We start from the raw sequence: 20192 nt of genomic DNA on the forward strand, positions 1-20192 counted from the left end.
CCAAAAGTCTAACCTTCTTTCTTTGATGTAATGTTACTCTGCGAAATGGCCATAGAGCCCTCTGTGGAAGGATGGGAAGAATGTTTATAACTATTCTTGTGATATTACAGTCTTTTGCACCTGGCCTCCCTTTTAACCAACGAGATGTGGGTGTGCGAAATTATATAAATCTAAAACTTGGATTTTCCATTGTGATAGCCAATGATAATATTCTGCTTACTGGATCTTTTTATTTTTGTTATTATTTTTTTGTTATACACACATATACATGTCAAGTAATCACCCAATCAACTGTCCATGTGTCACATCCCTCAAAATGTTGTGATTTATTAGCCATTGCCACAGATTCCTGCAGGTCAAGGCAACCTGATTGCTACTATAGACTTCTACCAATTTCAGTAATTACATCCAACTTGTCTCTGACAATTCAGTATTGACTAGTTTCATAGCAACATCTACTCCTAACCCTGACCTGTGGAGGGCAGCCATCACCAAATTTTTTCAAAGGTGTCAATGCCCCCTCACCAGTGAATTCCTTATTGCCTTACTGAAGAGAATGTCCTATGAATCTTCCCAGGGAACAAAGTCAGGTGCTAGGTTCCAGATATCACATAACAAATCCACTCTAATATTCTCATGTCCACGAGCCTCCTGACATCTTTCTTTATATTATGCCAAAGCAATTTCAACATCTCTACCTAATTTTTTCTATTGGCCATTATCACATCCAGCCTTCAAGGAAACATCTCCGTAGCATATTAGGACCAGCTCCAGGTGTTCTTGCTAGGATATTGAACACCCTTCATGAGTGAGTGTTCCTATGTCAATAAATTCTTCTCTATGCAGCCTTATTTTATCTCCCCTACTAGTTCAACATCTTGAGATTGATTCCTACATGTGTTCCCCATGGTTCCTTTTAGTATATAACTGTGAGACTTGTGATTACTGTAAATCATTTCCTCCTGGAGCAAGGATTACATTTCCCTGCTCAGATGTCCGAGATCTGATCCCAGTTACTGACATGAAGTGGTGGTGGCAGGGCTGGATCCTGAGGACAAGCATCATCTTGTGAGTTACCTTCCTCACACAAGGGCCTCTAAGTCTGTAGGATCTGCAGGCAATAGGAGGATGCTCTTTTAGCAAGGAGAATGGAACTGCTTCTGCCAGTGTGGAGAGTTCGGAGAAATCTGAGAGTGATCCCCACCATCTACTCAAATGCTTATATTCCAGATTTCAAGATTACATTGTTTTCTACGACGGCCCTAACTCAGTGCACCCAAAGAGGCTGTGCCTTCAGTCTCCTTTGTAGCTATGCTATCTTTGTAATTTGATCCTGAGCCTGATTTTCACCACAGACTCTCCTGAAGCTGCAGGAAATGTTAATCTCATATAATGGTGAGTGTATGAGTCAACCCTTCATCTTCCACCAGCACCTCTACCCCGTTCCTCTACCCAATCAACCTCATATGAGAATCTTAGTAGCTGCGTGACACCTGTTACCATCACTTCATTTCCCGTTAACAGTGAGATCTTCATTGCTATCTGACTGGTGGGTTTTCCAGTTCCCAAATCTCATTCTAATGGTTGGCTTTCTAGAGCTAATCCTGATACTAGCTATTTTTCCCACAGTTTCCCTGAAGTCAGAACGTGAGACATAGATCTACATGACAACAGTTTACTTGAGGATGGGTTGCCAAGTGGCAAAAGTGATGAATAGAAGAATGACAGAGAGAAGGATGAAAAGCCAATACAGGAATGTATTATCAAGTTGGCTACTGCTGTGAACAACTGGTTCTGGATCACATAGGACATTCTGAAAAGTCTTATGAAATGTGTATCGATACTGTCCTCCCAAGGATTGAAAAGGGGGATCATTTATTTATCAGTTCCAACTTCGTTTGATAAAGGATAAGCCCATAAAGGTTAAGTCTCCACATTTCCAGCTTATAAGTGTTGAGTGCTGAATGGATTCCCTCAAGGATCAGAGAAGCCCCAGGATCAGAGAGTAAGAGGTCTACAGGGCAGGCTCACTGCAAGCACATAGCCGAGTTACACCTGTGTGAAGCTGGTCAAAGACTAAGTGGAAGAGGTCCAAGCAGTTGTAGCTAGAGTAAAAGATGAGGCCAAGAAGATCCGAGGCTAATGCATATATATATGTGTATATTCATGTAAAGGAAATGTGATTTGCAAGAAGCTTACTAGTAGCGATGGGTGGAAAAGGAGCCTAGTGGGCTATAGAATTGGAACCTATCATTATCTTGTACCTACACCAAACAAAACACAAATGGAATTGAATTGATTTGTAGCCTACAAAGATTAAGCGAAATAATGCATGTGAAGCTCCTATCAACTTAGTGCTCAATAAATAGTAGCTTTAACAAACCTCTATTATTCAACTCTATCGTAGGGCACAGCTCTTGGTATGTACATATTTGTATTACAATAAACACATGCTGAATTAGAAATTCAGGCTGGAGATGATGATGTCCTTATGTCTGCCACCAGTAATCCTTTCAATTGCAGTCGATTTTACTTTCAGTATCCTAAATGCTGTCCTCTAAAACTCCAACTTGTGTTCTTTTTTTTAGAGGAAGAAATAGCAAAAGTAAAATAAAATGAAAATCCAAGAAAGTAATTGTAAGATGCCGCTATAGAATGAGGGGGAAGGAGGTATAGCGGGTGGGGTGCTTATGGGTATTTTCAATTTCTTGCTCACTAGATGGAAAAACAGTGTCCCTATCATGACAACAGAGTTCTTTCTCACAGATTTGTTTCTCTCAAATGCCCACACGGGGCTTCGCGCGTGGAGGAAATCCAATACATTAAATGTTTTCAAAACTTCTGCTTGGAAAGCAGAGAGCCGAAAGGACAAGGGTGGGTAAGTTTAGGAAGAGGCGCTAAGAAGCGCGGAAATACAAGAACTAGGGGAGCTAAACTACATTTCCCAGGAAGCCACGGGCTGGGCCTACAACACCCATCATGCCTGTGTTCCTGTTCCTGTGACTAGTCCGTGGATCCACTTTTCCAAGGAGCGCAGAGAAAGCCGCGGAATTTCTACTGGTACAGCAGCGACGGCTCTTTACCCACCAGAGTATCTTGAGCCGCAGCCGTTTCAACTTTCGCTTTTTGAGGCAAGAAGACACTAACCGCTGTCTTGCAGGGCCCATGAGTCTTGCGACCAACCAAATCACGTGACTCCGGAGCCCAGTGGCTTAAGACTGTTACCCTGACAACTGCCGGGGCCCGGGCAGACCTTCCGGCAGAGCGCGGAATTCGGAGGCGAAGGTAGGTGAGGCGTGGACACTTGCTTCCTAGCGGGTTCACCGTTTCCGAGACTCTCTTCAGGCCCGTTCCTCATCTTAGTTTTGGGTCACTCCCCTGGTCCGCCCGAACTCCGCTGCAGTGCTTCTTTGTCTTCCCACCAACTCTGGAACCCGCGCTTCCTGGAGCCGGGACGCCGCCTAGCCAAGGACCTTTTCGGTGGGATCGGCCTCTGACCAAGAATTTGGGGCCAAAACCTTAACCGCATACACCTTGAACTGATCAGAAATGTTAATGAGGGGAAGAAGGTGTTATTCCGCACGTTGGGCAAAATATTGCTCGAGTCTCCACATCCATCCCCTCTCACCTGCCTCTGCGAAAAGGTGTGGCGTTAGGTGCGTCGAGTTGCAGTCCAGAAGCTGAGGCAGATCTGGAGTTCATTAGGGGGGAGAGAGCTTTGCGTTGCGAGTCTCTTTTTGCATCGTTTTTGTTGGCCTCCCCTCTCTTTAAAAGAAGCAATTCATTGTAATTGATTTGTATACGCCTTTAATTTTATTTGAGGTAGATTTTGAGTCTTAATAAATTCCATTTCATTCCATTTGTCTCCGTATCTGAAAACAATCTATTTTGAAAAACAATTAATATGGATTGATAAATAACTAACCGAATGATAATGCAGCACAAACTCTGTTTTGAGCTTTGCACAAAAGAAATGGACTTTTGGATTTGCTAATTTATAATTTTTAAAAGATTTCTTGAGATGACTTGGTTTGTTTAAAGAATGTAAAATTTTAACACACTAATACTATAGGCTTAGGAAATATTGTGGAGGCCACCTTTAATAATTGGATGTTAACAACAAAAATGTGTATTTCTGGATCCTAAAACAAGGCAGACTGTGAAAGCTGCTTTTCTAAATCAGTTTTATGTATGAATTAGAAATCTCTTATCCAGCTTACTGACCCAAAATTGTACATATATACTAAATTGTGAGAGCAATGTCTAAGGTTTAAGTCTGGTGGTTTTCATGATGTGATGTGGCTTTCCTCAAAAGATGTTTATTATCTCTTGTTATTTAGTGTTTCCAGTGTTGTAAATACTTTGGAATGTTTACTTTGGGAAGTGAAAATTTTTGAGTATGGCTCACTATTCCAAAGACCTGGATGAAGAGTTTGAACAGTTCATGAAAGAGGTAAGTTTATATTTTTAAAAGCTATATTGTAAATTTGTCTCATGAGAAACTCATCTTTCATTTCTGTCTTTCACCTCTAAGATGTAATCAGTCCATCACCAAGTGCTGTCAACTGCCACATCCTAGTCCAGGACACCAACATCTCATTTGAGCTACTGCAGCAGTTCTCAAGTACTGTCTCAGCATTCCTTCACCACTCTTGCAGCCAACATTATCTGTTACATGAATCAGACTTTGTTCCTCCCCTATGTAAAACATACTCTATTGGCCTCCCATCACCTGTAGATAAAAAGTCCAAACTCCTTCCCTGGATAATTTACTCATGTCTGCCTCACTGATTTTATACCACTCTTCCTCCTCATCCACTTACGCTACAGTGGCCATTTTTCCCCCCAGACATGCCAAGCTCATTTACATTAGGATCTTTGCACTAGCTGTTCCTTCTGCCAATAGTGCTGTTGCCCTATTCTTCACCTGGCTGGAGAGGATCCCATCTTAAATATCACTACTCAGAGAGTTTTTTTTTTCTGGTTCTCCAATAAAAAAGTAACCACCAAGTCACTTCTTAGTATACCATGTATTTAATTCTCTATGTAGCACTTAGCACCATTTGTTGTTTTACTTATATAGGTCTGTTTTTTGCCTCCCATTATAAGAATGTATGGTCTGTGATGTGATGGCTATATGTTCATAGCCAGCAGTACCTAATAGATGCTTAATATCAGCAGTATTAAGTATACCAGCAGTACCTAATAGGTGCTTAATAAGAGTTTGCCAAATGAATAATAGAGGGTTACACCAACCATATCATATGTATTTATATAAATGGAGAAGCCTAGTAGAGCATTCAGGAGAGTCACATTTTAAACTATTATGCTGACATTCTTGTGCATAAAGGGAATTTGATATATGATGTAGTAGAAAGAATCTCATTTGCATTATCTAATAAGCAAAATATGCCTACTTGGTAGAATTGTTGTAAGGATTTTAAAAAACATCTACCAATCACCAGGATGTATTAGATACTCAGGGTATGAGTCTCACTTCCCATTTGAAAAACTGATTTTTTTATATCAAAGATTTTGAAAATTAAACTTATGGGAAGTATTTTCATTGTAAAAGATAAAAAGCAGTACAGGTCAGTTTTTTCCTTCTACCCCTTATTTACCACCCGTCCAGCACTCCCTCTACCCCTCACTTTCTCCTTTCCTCTTTCCCTCCCTAAGCCCTTCCTGTCATATTTTACCTCCACTCATAAAAGCTTTTATGTTAGAGATTTGGGTAAGGCAGTGTCTCATTTTTAACAATGAAAACTATGATTTTAGAGTCATGCTAACTTCTCTTGTCATTTTGATAAATTATTATTCAAACAGTTTGTTCAAAGATGGTTTACATATCTTTGTTTTTAAGGAGATTAGTGGGACCAGCTTTTCTTTATACAGCTTTATTGAGATATCAGATACCATATAGTTTACCCATTTAAAGTATATAAGTCAATGGTTTTTAATATATTCTGAGTCCCAATCACTTTTAGAACATTTTCATCACCTCAGAAAGAAACCCTGTATCCATTAGCAGTTACTCCCTGCCCCAGCCTTAGGAACCACTCATCTACTTCCTATCTCTGAAGATATACCTATTATAAACATTTCATCGAAATAGAATCATATACTATATGGTTTTTTGTGACTAGTTTCTTCAGTTTAATTTGAATGTTTTAAAGATTCGTTCATATTGTAGCATATGCCAGTACTCCATTCTTTTTTATAGCTGAATAGTATTCCATTGTCTGGATTTACCACATTTCATTTACCCACTTATCAGTTGATGGACATTGGAATTCTTCCCACTTTTTGGCAATTATGAATCATGCTGCTATGAACAATTGTGTACAAGTTTTTACGTGGAAGTATGTTTTCATTTTTGTGTATTACCTAATAGTAGAAATGCTGGTCATACGGTTACTCTATGTTTGTTTAATCTTTTGAAGAATTGCCAGACCTGTTTTTTTTTTTTTTTTTTTGTACCCTTTAACTACCAGCCCCTATTCCTGTTTTCCTCACCCCCAAGGCCAGCACCAGACTTTTCTAAGTGGCTATGCCATTTGACATTCCTTTACCAGCAGTGAATTAACATATTAGGGTTCAATTTATTCATATCCTTGCTAGCACTGTTATTATATGGGGACCAGGTTTTTGTTTTGTTGTTTGGTTTTTAATGAAAGTAATCTGGAAAGCACTGTGGAAGATTGTCAAAAGTGAGACTGCCTACTATGTATTAGACAGTAGGGTAGGCATTCTCCATTTCTTTTTCTGATTCTTGCCACAACCCTGCAAGGTCAGTGCGACTATGACTATTTTTAACAGATGAATAAACTAAAAAGAGGAGTAATTTTCCTTAAAAAACAGAACTATTATATTTCAAAGTGGAAATTTGAACTCAGACCTATCAGACCTGCAAAACCTATACTCCTTCTTTCATACTCTTACATGGCCATGGGGTTTAGTTGCAGACTGAGTCTCTGATGTAGGGATAAGAAAGAAAAAGAACATTTCAAGGTGATAGTGAAGTTTAGAGCCTGAATGGAAGCTGACACAACTAAAATCCAGATGAGATAAAGAATGTTTTTTTTCTTCCCTTACTGCCTAGTTGTCAGGAAGGCAGTGAGTTCTTTTTGAACATTTTGAGTTGACATTCTTTCAAGTCATTGAGGTAGAGTTGTTTGATTGGTAGGTGGAAATGTGTGTTGTCATCTTGGAAGTTTAAAAGGTCACTCTGGTAGCAGTGTCCTAGTTGGGGAACTACACAATGTAGTGGAAAGTGGACAGATTTTAGAGACTTCAGTTTGAATTCTGTCCTGATTAAGTTGCTTGATCAAGTTTTCTTTGTTTCTTTATTATTATTGTTGATGTTTTTCTCCCTAGTTAGTGTACTTGTTTAATTATGGGTATGAAATTGGTGTTCAGAGACATATGCTTGATTTTTAAATTATTTTGGCCACATATGTCTACAAATATGAGTTTATACATTGTTGCTGAGAATATTGTTTATATATGATAGCTGAACTATGAGACGACCAAAACCAGCATTTTTAGTGATGAATCTGGGATTTTCAAATTTAAAATTCAGTATCATATCTGATGCAGCTTTCAGATGATTCTTTTGAAAATTCAAACAAAATGCCTGGACAACCTAAAAAAGAAGTGAAAAAGAAAGATACACTGCCATGGTGGATAACTGAAGATGATTTTGAAGATGGTGGTAAATATTGCTTATATTTCATTTCAAATTGTTTGACCACAAGGGGTCAGTCAAAGACTTTTAATCCTGTATTTTGTTACTGTACTATAAATATATAAGGAAAATAATACTAATAGTATGAAATTTTGAGGTTTAAATTGACTTTCCTATTACTTCACTTTATTATAGAGTATATAATTGAGACTTTCTGCATTAGGTTATTTTATATTGAGATAATTTTTATTTAATCAAATTAAGGTGATGAATAATATAGATATATTTATATAATCATGTTTAATGGTAAATTGACTTAAGGTGATTTAATAAAATAGTCTGAAATATATCAATGTCATTGCATGGAGAAGATTTTAACAAATCTATAGATTTTGGTATCGATGTGTTAATAACAGTAGTAAAATAATTTACTGCCTTCATGATAGAGAACTCATTATTGATCTGCCTAGCATATGTGTATACCTTTCTCAGAACTATTCCTTATCAAATCATTACAAATGGAAAATACTCTCTGGAGTGTTTTCAGCATACTGGACATGATGCTGCTGTATCTGTAAGGAACCCCAGACTACTTCTATGTTCACACTGTTTGTAGATCGTTAAGCACCACTTTATAAACTGAAGAGATTTCTGTGTCTTCCATAAGGGAAGAATTTACTCTTGGCTTTTGTTTTTTCCTATAAAATTGAGCTCCAATTCCTTAATGTGACAGTTAAGGCTCTGTATAATCTGACTAGAATCCTCCTTTCTAGCCTCGTATGCTCCAGCCACACTCAGTTATTCCTTATCTTCTGGCAGCACCATTGGCTCCATGCCTCTGTACATTACCTCATGCTTTCTTACCACTAAAATGCCTTTCCTCTCATCCTTCTTGTTCTGTAAAGCTTGGCATTTCCTCTTTTTTGCAGTTCTACCCGAACTCTTTTAGCTCCCTTGTTAACACAATTATTTTTTTCCTTTGTTTCTATGGCAGAACACCACAATAGCACTTATACATCATGTTGATATTCATAAGCCATAGGGCTACTCCCGAGATTGGGAGCTTTGTGAGGGCAGGAAGCACTTTCTTTTTTTTTATATCCTCTGATCCTCAATAGTAAATAATAAATGTGTTCAACAAGTGAATGTTAGAGTGAATTTGGTAATCACTTCTCTGTTCTTCTTAATAGTGTACAATAAGGAATTGCCTTATTGAAAATTTCTGTGTATTTTTTTTATAAATCACTCAACCATGTAATAATGCTAACGTTTGCATGTGAAGAATTCTTTGTTATTAAATGATGAAGTACTATTGGAATTGTTGACAAAGATTTTAGATTTAATGAGCATTAAAGCCTCTGTTCTAGAAAGTAATTAGAGATGGAATGTGCAGACTCACCCCAAAGAGAAAGAATAGGTCCTAGACCAGCACTTGAATGTAACCTGACTAAAAGTAATAATTTTTTAAAAATAATTTTCATTCAGAAGTGGATTTGATTAGTAAAAGATGCAAAGTAGGATACTGGATACTTAGGAAACAAACTTTGACTGTGCCCCTTTAAACATAAGGGAGAGGGTTTCTCTTTCCAAGGACATAACCTGGCTGCTGGTTCAGTCACAAACTTTTATTGAGTTTATGTTGTGTTCTAAGTACTGGGCACTAGTATACAAAGAAAAGATATGATACCTGTTATCAAGAGTATAGAAGCTTCTGAGGGAGAAGTGAACACCCTCTTGAGAGGAACACATTACCAGTCTTAGACAGACACCATTAAACATCAACGTTGAGCAACTCCAGCCTTATAATTTGCTTTTTCTTTCAGTTGCTATAAAGATAAAATGTTCTGCCTGAGGGTGAAACTATCTAATCCTCCCGCTGGTTATACTCTTCATAATAATTAACAAAATTGGATTTTGGTTTCAGTTACAGTAGTCTCTTCTGAGCTCAGTTAGTTGGGGTCACATCCCCAAGTCCAACTTTGGAGCCAGATGAGACCCTGGACAGACACCCCACAGCATCCAACCTTGGCATACACTTTTTCCTTTGAAATGTTGTAGATATCTCTCTTGATTTTCTGCAGCTGTGGAAGTTATCTGATCTATAAAGCCATTATTCACACAAAGCCATAAAATAGATTCTGAACCCTTTCTAAGAGGATGCTGATTAGGAAATTGAAGTCAGAATTTGTGACTTCTTAATAAGGCTTCTTTCTAAGCAAAAGTGATATTTTACTAATCTTAATGTTTATTTCACATAACTTTTTATTCTCTTCTTATACCAGTTTTTTTTTCCTACAATAAATATGTACTACTAGGATAAAGAAATTTTGATATCAAATAACTTTTTTAATGTTTTATGGAATAAAGAGCAAACCCTACCCCTGGCCCATGAGGATGAACATGATCTGACCATAGATTCCTGCTCTGGGCTTAGACTTGCCCTCACTCTCTAAGCCTACCTTCCCTGACCTTTCTGCATCCTCAGATGTGGCCTGTCCCTCTCAGTGTGGACCTCTGCTTCCCACTCCCTGGAATTGTCTCCCTTTTTAGTACGTAGTTATTTCCTGCTCTTCCTTCACATAGGGCAGAAGACATTCTTTAAACTGTGGCATGTTACACTGAATTAAGTACTGTGCTTCAAAATAATTTTTAAAAATCTTGTCTCTTATTGTCCTCATTATGCAAAATTTTGAAATATTCTAAGTAATTAAATATACTGTAAACAAATAGAATTATACTTTTTATTTTGTGAATTTTAGGTCTGATGGATTTTTATTTAATGGACTAGATTTATTTTGTAGCAACTGTCCACAAAATTAATATAATAGTGTTACTGTGTTGGCATAGTGGTCAAAATAATTTTCTGAGCACAAATAACCAAATGTATTAAATCTCATCCCTAGGACTGCTTGGAACAAATGTAAGCTATTTGAAAACAAAGAAGACTTCCCAGCCTATTATGGAAATAGAAGAGGAATCTGCTGAAAGGATTCAGTTTCTCAAGAGCAGTGGAACCTCTCTTATAAGTATTGACAGCTTAGAAACAAATGGTAAGAAATGTGAGGCATATGAGTTGACAGATAAATTACTATGCTTATAATCAGAATTTTTACACAAATTAACTCCCAACTATCTTAGAGCTTACTTTATGAAGCACATAGATTTACTGTCTTCCTAGAAGGTTTAGAATTACACTTCTAGAGAAGCCTTGTAACCTTGCATATTGATTATGAATATAACTATGTTGATGGGTGAAAGATTAAAGTATGTTTTAATTTTTTTTAATTTTACTATATAATGTCAGTAAATTGGTCATTAAAATTTTACCAGTCTTCTATATGTTAATGTATTTGTGCTTTCATTTAGAGATAGTAGTTTCTGAGCTCAACCATAGTGTTCTCGGTTTGGGATTGGACACATTTGAAGAACAAGAGGAAAAAGAGCAATTTTTTGCCAGACTTGAGAAAGGTTTAACATCTTCCATTGATTATTCAAGATTGAATAAGGAATTGGATTCTAATGACTCCACACACTTTAAAGCTTTACATAGGTAATGTAAATATAATATTTTAAACTAATCATTAAATGATTTTTGTGTTTTTCTCTATTTTTAGAAAGCTGGTATATACCTGGATTTAAATAGGTAAATGTTAGAGCAGACAAAAGTAAAATCTCATTTTTAACTCTATTCCTCTATTCTCTGTTCATTATGTTGGTCAGGGTTTTTCTTCTATATGAATGGAATATATTGCATTCGAGAGCCCACTCTGACTCCAGAAATCTGAAATTTCATGTCCGTGACACTGTTGAGACTAATAGCACATTGCCAAAAAGACCTTACTAGGAAAATAATTTATCAAGTGATTTTCCACAGACAAGGTAAATAAGAGAGTGCAGGTAGCTGTTAGAAACTCGGGGAAAAGGAACAGAAACAGAACGGGGAACCAGGGAGCAAAGACAGGTTTCATCTGTGCCCTACCTTTGTGTATATTTTACCCTAATGACTATCAGAAAACCTCATTTATCCTGGAAATCCTACTAGTTGACTGAGCTGGTCCCCTGTAAGCATGGTGGACCTTTAACATTCTCAAGACCTTTGTGAAATCTGATATGTTTAATTTCTTCAGCTTCATTTTTATTTAATTTTTAAGTTATAAATGGAAATCAGATTATAATTTTAAGATTTTAAGTACACCATACTGTAATTATATTAAGGGTCAGGAGAATCATAACTTCTGGCTATTACAGTGTCTTGTCTTCTCAAGATGTTTAGTTTCTAATAGGGGGTGGACAAAGCAGTGACTGTCATAAACTGTATAGGGTCTGAGGTTTTTACCCTATTTGGAAGCTAACAAGTTAGCCTTCCAGTTTTATGGATGCTGACAGTAGATACAAAATTTCTGGGTCAGAATCAAAGGACTTTATTTCTCACAACAGAAGCAGTACTCGGGTATGAGGTTCATTTGCCTTAATTGCTGCACAAGGCCCATGGAGGTCTGTGATGGCTGTTTGCGCATTTGGTGGGTTGCTGTACAAGAGAGGATCATTGGACCTGGGGAATCTATTGCTTGTATAGTAAAGGAGAAACAAGCCAGCTCTTTGGCCAGAAATATTGCTTCATCTCTCAAGGTTACTCACTACAAATACAAGCCTGAGAAGTGGCCCAAGAAAGTGGGGTCCGTGCCTTGCGTTCTTGGCATCCCTATGCAGGGACACTTGGGGCCTATGGTGATTGCTTCTCCTACCAGTGGCAACAGATAAAGTATTCACAGGTTTGTTGGTCACAAGTTTTTTCTCCTTTGCAATATTTAATTTTTTTCTGATTTCTTAACAATATTCTTATCTACTGTTTCTGCTCCAAAATAGACTAGTCAGAGTACAGCATAGTATTGACTATGCAATATTGTTTGCTGCTGCTGTTATTTTTATGGTTTTATATATATATATATTTTGATTTGCTAACAATCTCACTAAAAACAGGGTTGGCAGACTGAAAAAGGAAGAACTGATACCTGGGTTTGAAAGAAAGCAGTATCTGAACTAATAAATATAATTCAAACTCGCTCAAGGTTCTTTATCTCCTTGCTGAGTTTTTCTTGATTTAACACTCCTTTTCAACTCCTATTTCAAGATTAAAATGCTTATTAGCATGTAAATGCTAACCCTGGCATTTTTTTCTGGCTTCCATGTAGGCTTCACTGGTTCTCATAGCTTGTGGTCAATTTCTGATCTTTAGGGTAGAAAGGATATCTGGATCCTAAGACATGTAAATGCACATATTTATGTGTAGAATTGTGTATGTGTATAAATTTCAAAAATATGGCATTTTGTTCCTTTGTATTTTGGCAGCTGTAATTAAGCTTTAAGAAACCTTTTTTCTTTACAGACCCCACATTTTGCACTTTCAATAGAACAAGAGTACTTGAGAAGAAGTATATAACAATAGAGATTTTAAAAGATATAGGATTTCATGAAAATGTATTATTAACATGTAATACTAAATTAAGTAAATATTTTTTCAGTAATCAAGCTAATGTAGAACTAACTGAAGATAAACATGAGAATGAATCGAAACATGAAGAATTGGCAGGTAATTTCATTGGTTTTAAAATTAACGGTATTTGAAAAGATAATATAGTTTTTAATAAAGATATTTAGAATAGAAAAATAATTAAAAGGAAAATCATATTGTCTTGGAAAGAGCTATGAATGGGTAGAGCGAATTGCCTGTTACAGTCTGAGCTACCAAATTTTTAAAAGTACACTGCTGCCTTATTTTTTGAGAGTGAGCAGAGAACAAGTCGGGAAGATAGAAAAAAGGATTTTTGTTGTAGGACCAGGGAAATCTGTGGAGCCAAGACGAATACCTCCAAAGCATGATTGGGGAGGTATATCTTCTTCCATTTTTTGATTTATAATGTGTCTTTTCACATTTAAAGTGGTTTTCTTATAGATAGCATATAGCCGAGTTTGGCTTTTTTATCCGTCTGAAAATCTCTGACTTTGAAGTGTCTCTGCCCTTTACAAAAATATAATTTTTGGAATGGTTATTTACTGGTTTGCCATTTGTTTTTTTACCTTTCCATTTTGTTGTTATGCGTTGCTCCTGCACTCTTTTGGATTGAGTATTTATAGCATTTCATTTATTCCTTCTGGTTTGTTATACGTCTTTGCTGTGTTTTTTTCTTTGTTGCCTGTGATTCACAGTATACATCTATATCTTATTGGAGTCTACTTTTAAATAACATACCACTGCTGACAGTTCTACAGCTGAAAGTAGTAGAACCAGGTAGTGAATCCAAGACTTCTGACTCCTGGTCATGATCTTAAGCACTGTGCTATACTACCTGCACTGTTTCTTATAGTACTTATTTGCAGTCAAAAGTACTACATCTCCTTCCATTGATTTTAGGTAGTTCCCAAATCCCAAGTGGTAGTCTAAGTTCATCGTCAGACTCTCCCATATCTCCTTTCTCCTTGTTTCTTATCTTAAGCAAGTCCAGTCTCTTAGGTTACTTAAAATTCAATGATTCCCATCTAGCATATTAGAATCGTAATAATTTTTATATTGGTCCTAGAATGATGTCTAATACAAAGTGATTTCTCAGTAACTGTTTTGTGAATTTGTATCTACTGATATTTAGAAAATCTTAGTGTTCTTTTTCATACGGAGGAGAAACAAAAGTGAGATTCTCAGCATCCGAATATAGATATTAACAAAGTTAACTAAGTAACTAGCTTATCTACCTAGGTTACAGTGCCCATGCCGTTCCAACCTTGTATTCCTTATGAACTAAAATGGAAATGTTTCTGTAGGCAAATCTCACTGGAAGCATCTCTCTTTAACTTCCAAGCCCTCTCAAGTTTATTCCCAAACTTCTACTAATAATTACATTCAAGTTGTTCCCTCTATTCTAAGAGAAGACTAAAGGACAGCCTTTCTAAAAACAGACTCTCCGGTACCTCATGCAGACTTTGTCCCATCAGGCTATCCTGTTTCTGAATGTGATCTAATTTTTGAAATACAAATAAGACTGTGTTTCTTTTTAGAATGTTCGATTCTACCCTGAAAAGGTCATTACCCTCTACAGTTTACAGATCTCAGTCAATCTTTTGTGAGGGCTATAAACAAGTTAAAAGTTGATGAATACCTCCTCACCAAATAGTCCCTGCCCTGTCTTTCCCATAAGTAGTCTGATGGCATCCTGTTAATATGGACATATCTTTCCCTCTGCTGTAAAGCCATTGAGATGTAATTTGGGGCTTTAGCTGAGAATTACCCAGGATCAGGAAACAGGTTGTATAGGGCCAGTATTTCTTAAGGTAGGTGTCAGAGATAGACCTCTCATAACAACTATTTAAGGCTTATAGGAGAGATACCTCCAGAGACCCAAAAAATCAGCTTAAAAAATGAGCAAAGTCCAACCTTTGAAGAGTGTCAAGATTTCACAAAAGTGCTGCCTTTGATAAGTAAGCAATTTGAAATTTTTGTCTTTAAAAAAGAAATATTAAAGTTTGTTTTCAAGTTGATGTAAAATTTTTTGGACAGCTTTAGACATTTTTGGTCAGTTAATATAAAAGATTAAACATTTGAAACTCATAACTAAAGTACAAAAAAAGAAATATACCTAAGACAGTCTTATGAATTGAATTATTACTAAAGCTTTGCAAAAAAAAAAAAAATCTGTTCTCTAAAGATACCTTTATGAGTAACATTTCAATAAATTATTATTCTGTAGAATTCTGTCTTTGGAAATTAATCTTTTCCTGGAATTTGACTTTTTTGACAATATGATCATTATATTTTTAAAAATTATTTTCAGAAAATTACAGTGATGATTTTGAAGATGATGAAGATACTGATGCACCTATGACCTCTAAAGATAAAGAGACTAATTCTAAAGAAAATCCCAAAGCAGGAAAAATAAATGTACCCAAACAGGTATAATCAGTGATGTATTTGACATTTTGAAATTTTTCATCACCTTAGCTGCTGCTATTTGAAGAACTTGAAATGTGGAGTTCTTTATAGTCTTGCTCATTATTGTACAGTTTTACGTCTCTTAACACTCAGACATTTTCCTAACTCAGGATGTCAGTATAGTATACGTCTTAATGAAATATCATGGCAATTAATGATTTTCTAAAGGATTTATTTTGACAAGTAATTTAAATTAAGCTTTAGAAGTTGAAAATTAAAATGTCAAATCTAATTTTAAGCAGGTATATTAAATTATACTTTACCTGGTAGGTCTTGTCCTTGTGAATACAATAAATACCCCTCCATGATATGTATGCTAGTAGTAACATTACTGTCTGAGATTTACCTAGCTAGCTGTGATCATGAATTATTCTCTTCATATTTATCATTGCTATACGCTAATTATCTCATTTCTCCATTTTAACCAAAACTAGGTAAGGGTGCTATAACCTATTGCTTGCCTGATGGAACTTATCCGTGAGCTATCTAATAGCAACCAGTAGAACATTACTGTTATATGGGTCTTGATCTGGACACTGTCTCTTTTAGGACTAAATATTTTGAGTATGTGTGAAACTATAAACTCTAAAAAGAAGTAAAGACTAAATATTTTGAGTATGTGTGAAACTATAAACTCTAAAAAGAAGTAAAGAACACTCTTGGGTATTAATAAATACTCTTAAGAAAATTATTCTTATCTAGTACTTTGTCTTTGAGTATTCGTTTCCCATAGTTTGGGTAGAAAAAAAAGATGACGTTAGAATTATACAAAGATTAATGAGATAAATATCCTTAGAAATTTAATCTTACAGTATTTTATGAAAAATTACAATATTTTATGAAGAGTAAGTAGATCAGTAGAAGGCACAATATAAAGGAAAACATGCAGTTTATAAAGAAAAAAATAGCTTGCATAAAAATGTGGAAGCCTCGGAGAGAGTGATCTGGATGAGGATCAAAATGGGAAGGAAATAAAGTTCTATTATAACAGGATAATCCTACATACTGCCTATCCAAGTGGAGAATATAGGTAACACTAATTAGAAAATTTATTCTAAAGGAACCTAAAATATTGATGGATTTTAATTTTGTTAAAATTTACCTTTTTGAAACTTTTGTCTCTCAAAATATAGATGAAACAATGAGTGCAAGTTATATTTGCTCATTAATTTTTAACAATAAGGGAAAAATGACTGGTGATGTTATAATAGCAGGACTTGTATGTGAAGTATACATGTTATCCTGGAGTTCAAAAACAATGAATTTTTGAGTAAAGTAGATGATTGGGTGGCATCTAGATACTTTAACAAGGCTTATAGAGGCTTAAATTAATTCCTGATAATTGCCAAGGTTCTGAAGAGACCTTTAGAAGTTCTCTCACTGCTACAATCTCTAGTCTTGTAGAATTATCAGTGAATGAGGATGATAAACCTAGAAAGAACATTTCCTGATCTTTCATAATGGAGTAAAGTTTCCTGGATTTCAAATTTTGTTACTATTTCCATTGTAGTTAATTTACATAGCTTTGATTTCAGATGATCATTTTCTTTTAATTTAGGAAGAAGAGAAAACCGGCATGCTGGCTAATGGTAAATATTGTGTATATTCATATATTTTAGTTAGCAAAATGGTTCAGAATTGCATCTAAATAATTCTGAATAAATCATTGTCTCTGTTTTTTAATATCTCTGATGAATTAAAGTTCACAGTTTGTCTTAATAACATGTCCCTTATGCCCATCTTTGTTTTATTTAAGAACATTTGTTTTTTAAAAGCCTAGGAGTGGATGGCTTCATGGGTAAATTCTAACAAACATTCAAAGAAAAATTTTTCTTAAACTCTTTTTTAAACTCTATCAAAATATAGAACAAGGAAGAATACTTCCAAACTCATTCTATGAGGCCAGGGTCACCCTGATGCCAAAACCAAACCTATCTCATAAAAAGAAAACAATCCCATTTAAGATAAAATCCAAAATAACAAATCAAAAGATAAAAACCATATGAACATATTAATAGATGCAGAAAAAGCGTTCAACAAAATCTAGCATGCATTTATGATAAAAACTCTCAGCAAAGTGGGAATAGAGGGAACATAACATAATAAAGGCCATATATGACAGACCTACAGCTAACATCATACTCAATGGGGAGAGGCTAAAAGCATTTTCCTTAGATCAGGAACAAGACAAGGATGCCCACTTTCACCACTACTCTTCAACATTGTATCAGAAATCTTAGCCACAGCAATAAGACAAGAAAGAAATAAAAGGCATCCAAATTGGAAAGGAAGAAGTAAAACTCTCGTTATTTGCCAATGACATGGTACTATATAGAGAGAACCCTAAAGATTCCACCAAAAAACGGTTAGAACTGATGAATGAATTCAGTCAAGTAACAGGTTACAAAATAAATACTCAGAAGTCAGTGGCATTTTTATACACCAATGATGAACTTTCAGAAAGAGAAATTAAGAAAATAGTCCCATTTACAGTTGTGTTGAAACTATAAACTTCCTGGGAATCAAATTAATCAAGAAGGTAGAAGACCTGTTCTCAGAAAATTATAAGTCATTGAAAAAAGAAATTGAAGAAGGTACAAATAAATGGAAGCATATACTATGTTCATGGATAGGAAGAATCAACATCGTTAAAATGGCCATATTACCCAAAGCAATCTATAGATTCAGTGCACTCCCTATCAAAATACCAATGGCATTTTTCAGAGAGATAGAACAAATAATCCTAAAATTTATATGGGGCCATAAAAATACCCCGAATAGCCAAGGCTATCTTGAGAAAGAAGAACAAAGTTGGAAGTATCACACTACCTGATATCAAACTATACTACAAGGCTACAGTAATCAAAACACAGTGGTACTGGCATAAAAACAGATACATTGATCAATGGAACAGAATAGAGAGCCCAGAAATAAATCCATACCTATACACTCAATATATGACAAAAAAGGTAAGAATATACCATGGGGTAAAGACAATCTCTTCAATAAATGGTGTTGGGAAAATTGGACAGATACATGCAAAAAAAGCTGGACCATCTTCTTTCACTGTATACAAGAATAGACTCAAAATGTATTAAAGACTTAAATGTAAGGTCTGAAATCATAAAACTTCTAGAAGAAAACATAGGCAGTAAACTCTGATATTACTAACAGGAATTTCTTTTCAGATATATCTCCTTGGGCAAGGAAAACAAAAGAAAACAAACAAATGGGACTATGTCAAACTAAAAAGTTTTCGTACAGCAAAGAGAACCATCAACAAAACAAAAGACAATCGACTGTTTGGGAGAAGATATTTGCTAATGATACATCTGATAAAGAGTCAATATCCAAAATGTATAAAGAACTTATACAACTCAACAACCAAAAAACAAGCAATCCAATTGAAAAATGGGCAGACGACCTAAGCAGATATTTCTCCAAAGAGGAAATACAGATGGTTAATAAGCATATGGAAAGATGCTCAAGAAGGCTAAGCATCAGATAAATGCAAATTAAAACCACAATGAGATATAACCTCACAGCTGTTAGAATGACTATCATCAATAAATCAAAAAATAACATGTTAGCGAGGATGCAGAGAAAAAGGAACCCTCATACATTGTTGGTAGGATTGCAAATTGGTACAGACGCTATGGAAAACAGTATGGGGGTTTCTCGGAAAACTAAAAATGGATATACCTTTTGACCCAGCAATTGCACTTCTGGGTATTTATTCAAAGAAAACTGAAACAATAATTCGTAAAGATCTGTGCACCCCAATATTCATGGCAGCACAATTTGCAATAGCCAAGATATAGAAGCAACCTAAATGCCCATCAACAGACGATTGAATAAAGAAATTATGGTTCATATATACAATGGAATGTTACTCATCCATTAAAAAATGAAATCCTACCACTTTCAACGACATGGATAGACCTAGAGGTTATTATGCTAAGTGAAATAAGTCAGAGAAAGATAAATACCGTATGATTTCACTTAATATGTGGAATCTAAAGAACAAACTAATCTAAAACAGACTACAAATAATAGTGGACAATTTGGTGATGGACAGAGGGGATGAGGCTGGGGACTGGGAGAATGGGGTGAAGGGTTAAAGAAGTACAAAGTAGTAGTTGATAGTTGGTCACGGGGATGGGGAGCACAGTATAAGGAATGCAGTTAGGATTAATATGATGGCTAGGTGAAGGTTCAGGGGAGGGAGGGAGCAATTGGGGATCATTTTATGAACTATATAGATGTCTAACCATTGTACTGTATACTTGAAAATAAATAAAATTTTTTAAAAATCCGAAAGAATAAAATACTTAGAAATTTAACAAAAGAAGTAAAAGATATGTACACTGAAAACTATAGAACATCGATGAAAGAAATTGAAGCAGACACAAATAAATGGAAAGATTATTACACGTTCATGGATTAGAAGAGTTAATATTATTTTAATGACCATACTACCCAAAGTGAACTATAGATCCAGTGTAATCCCTATCAAAATTCCAA

The 20192-nt window shown here is 35.6% G+C and overlaps 1 protein-coding gene across 3 annotated transcripts in view; it reads left to right on the forward strand.

The window, feature by feature from the left end:
* The first annotated feature begins 2978 nt into the window (after positions 1-2978).
* CEP162 (centrosomal protein 162) overlaps positions 2979-20192 on the forward strand; it is an 88344-nt gene continuing 71130 nt past the window's right edge. The window contains exons 1-8 of one of the 3 annotated variants that reach the window (XM_011364876.2): positions 2979-3285; positions 4341-4453; positions 7600-7714; positions 10591-10737; positions 11054-11237; positions 13210-13277; positions 15511-15629; positions 17227-17257. In XM_011364876.2, the coding sequence (XP_011363178.1) occupies positions 4400-4453; positions 7600-7714; positions 10591-10737; positions 11054-11237; positions 13210-13277; positions 15511-15629; positions 17227-17257 (718 nt within the window). In that variant the 5' untranslated portion in view covers positions 2979-3285; positions 4341-4399. Of the gene's footprint in view, positions 3286-4340; positions 4454-7599; positions 7715-10590; positions 10738-11053; positions 11238-11407; positions 11567-12124; positions 12460-13209; positions 13278-15510; positions 15630-17226; positions 17258-20192 lie in introns of those variants that run through there. The other 2 variants (XM_011364877.2, XM_023533413.1) reach the window with 2 other exon arrangements.

This window comes from Pteropus vampyrus, unplaced genomic scaffold (genome assembly GCF_000151845.1).
Source record: "Pteropus vampyrus isolate Shadow unplaced genomic scaffold, Pvam_2.0 Scaffold102, whole genome shotgun sequence".
Lineage (NCBI taxonomy): Eukaryota > Metazoa > Chordata > Mammalia > Chiroptera > Pteropodidae > Pteropus > Pteropus vampyrus.